Source organism: Tupaia chinensis, unplaced genomic scaffold, assembly GCF_000334495.1.
Source record: "Tupaia chinensis unplaced genomic scaffold, TupChi_1.0 Scaffold144346_1, whole genome shotgun sequence".
NCBI lineage: Eukaryota > Metazoa > Chordata > Mammalia > Scandentia > Tupaiidae > Tupaia > Tupaia belangeri.
The window spans coordinates 3,472,128-3,474,623 of NW_006204205.1; the positions used below are offsets into that span (position 1 = coordinate 3,472,128).

General features: G+C 39.1%; 1 protein-coding gene across 1 annotated transcript in view; it reads left to right on the top strand.

Moving 5' to 3' along the window:
* ZCCHC10 (zinc finger CCHC-type containing 10) overlaps positions 1 to 2,496 on the top strand; it is a 22,804-nt gene that overhangs the window by 17,118 nt on the left and 3,190 nt on the right. The window contains exon 2 of the mRNA XM_014583571.2: positions 125 to 286. Coding sequence (XP_014439057.1) covers positions 125 to 286 — 162 coding nt within the window. The remainder of the gene's footprint in view (positions 1 to 124; positions 287 to 2,496) is intronic.

The window sequence follows — 2,496 nt, forward strand, 5'->3', positions numbered from 1 at the left end:
GTTTTAAGCCACTGGGTCCGGGACACGAACCGCGGTCGACTATGTGGGAGTCCAGCGACATAGCCATTACGCTAACTGCTGGTTCCCTTATACTATATTTTATACTATGTTTTTTTCTTTGTAGTGAAGCAAATAAGCAACATGTAAGATGTCAGAAATGCTTGGAATTTGGACATTGGACTTACGAATGCACAGGAAAAAGAAAGTACTTACATAGGCCTTCAAGAACAGCAGAACTAAAGAAAGCTTTAAAAGAAAAAGAAAATAGACTATTACTACAACAAAGGTAAGTTTACATTGTTATCCAAAGGAATATTTTTAATATATATTTATAGAATTTATTAAAGAGCTAAATGCTTCATGGTGGTTCTCCATATTGAAATTATAATACTATCTAATTTTTTTAAAGAATTATTTTTAATTAATTAATTCATTCATTTAAGTTTGACCATAGAGGGACAGAGTGAAAGAGAGAGACAGCAAGTCACCAGGTCTGGGACTCAAACCATGGTTAGTCATGTGGAAGTCCAGCACTTTTACACACCGCACTACCTGCTGGCCCCTCTCCTTTTGTTTTTATAGTTGTATGACACAAGTACCTTGGTCTTAAAAATACATAGAGTTGGGACCAGCAGTTAGCGTAATGGCTATGTTGCTGGACTCCCATGTAGTCGACCGTAGTTCGAGTCCTGGACCCAGTGACTTAAACTCACACTGGGCGTGTGTGCGTGTGTGCCCAAGATCCTAAGAGAAGAATGGAAGAGAAGGGATTGTGGTGTGACCGTCCCCCGTGGGGGGAGTGTGGTTTCTTGCTTTCTGTCTGTCTGTCTCTCTCCGTCTTTCTGGCGAGCACATGTGCCCTATAGCAAAAAATCTCTCAAAAATAAAATACATAGAGTTGAGGCCAGCAGGTGGCATGATGGTAAAAAGGCTAAAGGCCCTGGACTCCCACAAGGCCAACCACAGTTTGAGTCTTGGACCTGGTGACTTGCTTTCTTACTTTCTGTCTCTCTCTCTCATTCTATGTCTCTCTCTGGTGAAAGCATGTGCCTCTAGCAAACTTTTAAAATAGTAATAAAAATGCTAAATAAAATTTGGGACCAGCAGTTGGCGTAATGACTATGTCACTAGACTCCCATGTAATCGACTGCTGTTTGAGTCCTGGGCCCAGTGGCTTAAAGTCATGTCTAGTGTGGGTATGCGCGTGTCCAAGATCCCATGAGGAGAACAGAGGAGAAGGGATTGTGGCGTGGCCATTCCCCTGGGTGGTGATTCTCGCTTTCTGTCTCTCTATTTCTCAGTGTCTTTCTGGCGAGCGCACATGCCCTATTGGACAAACCTCTCTAAAAGATAAAAAATAAAAATAAAATTTAATAAATAATTATTTAAAAAATATATAAAGCTGGGATCAACAGTTGGCGTAATGGTTATGTTGCTGAACTCCCATGTAGTTGACCACAGTTCAAGTCCCGGACCCAGTGGCTTAAATTTACACCTAACGTGTGTGCGTGTGTTTCCAAGATCCTGGGAAGGAGGAGAGAAGGGAGGAGAAAGGATTGCAGCATGGTCATCTCCCGCTGGGGGTGATTTCTCACTTTCTGTCTCTCTGTCTCTTTCTGTCTTTCTGGCAAGCTCACACACCCTAAAGCAAAAACATCTTAAAAAAAATACACACACACACACACACACACACACACACACACATATGTATATGTAAAGCTACGTGAATATTTGACTGACATTGTTAAATTAAGACTGTTGATCTTTGGTTCAATAATAACACAGGGGATGTGTGCATTTCTTATGTTGTGATTTAATAAATGTACTTCTGATTTATTTTACTCTCAAAATGAGATTTTGGTAATACCATTGCATTGTGTAAAATAACTTCATATGAATATATATTTATGCTTAAAATCTCAGGAAATAGAAGCATTGTGTAGAATATATAAACAAATTGAGAGTATAGAAATGTTAAATTTATAGGACAGTGTTATAGTGATAGAAGTAATTCTGTAATTTGAAAACCTTATTAGTATGCATGTGAGCAGAGATATAGCAGCAAAACATTTGTACATTTCATTTAAATCCACCAGACTTTATTTTTTATGAGTAATGTAAGAAAAAGTAGTTGGGACCAGCAGGTGGTGTGGTGGTTAAGGAGCTGGACACTCCTACATGGCCAACCATGGCTTGAGTCCTAGACTTGGTGACTTGCTTTCTCACTTTCCCTCTCTCTGTCTCTGTCTTTCTCTTTCTGTCTCTCTCTGATCAAATTAAAATAAATGGATGAATAAATAAAATTAAATAATTCTTGGGGAAAAAAAGAAAAAGTTTTATTTTAAAATTTTTTAAATTTTTTTAAATTTCTTTTAATGGAGAGGTTTTTGTTATAGGGCGTGTGCACTCTCCAGAGAGACAGAGAGAAACATAGAGACAGAAAGCGAGAAATCACCCCCCAGGGGGATGGCCACACGGCAGTCACTTCTCCTCCAT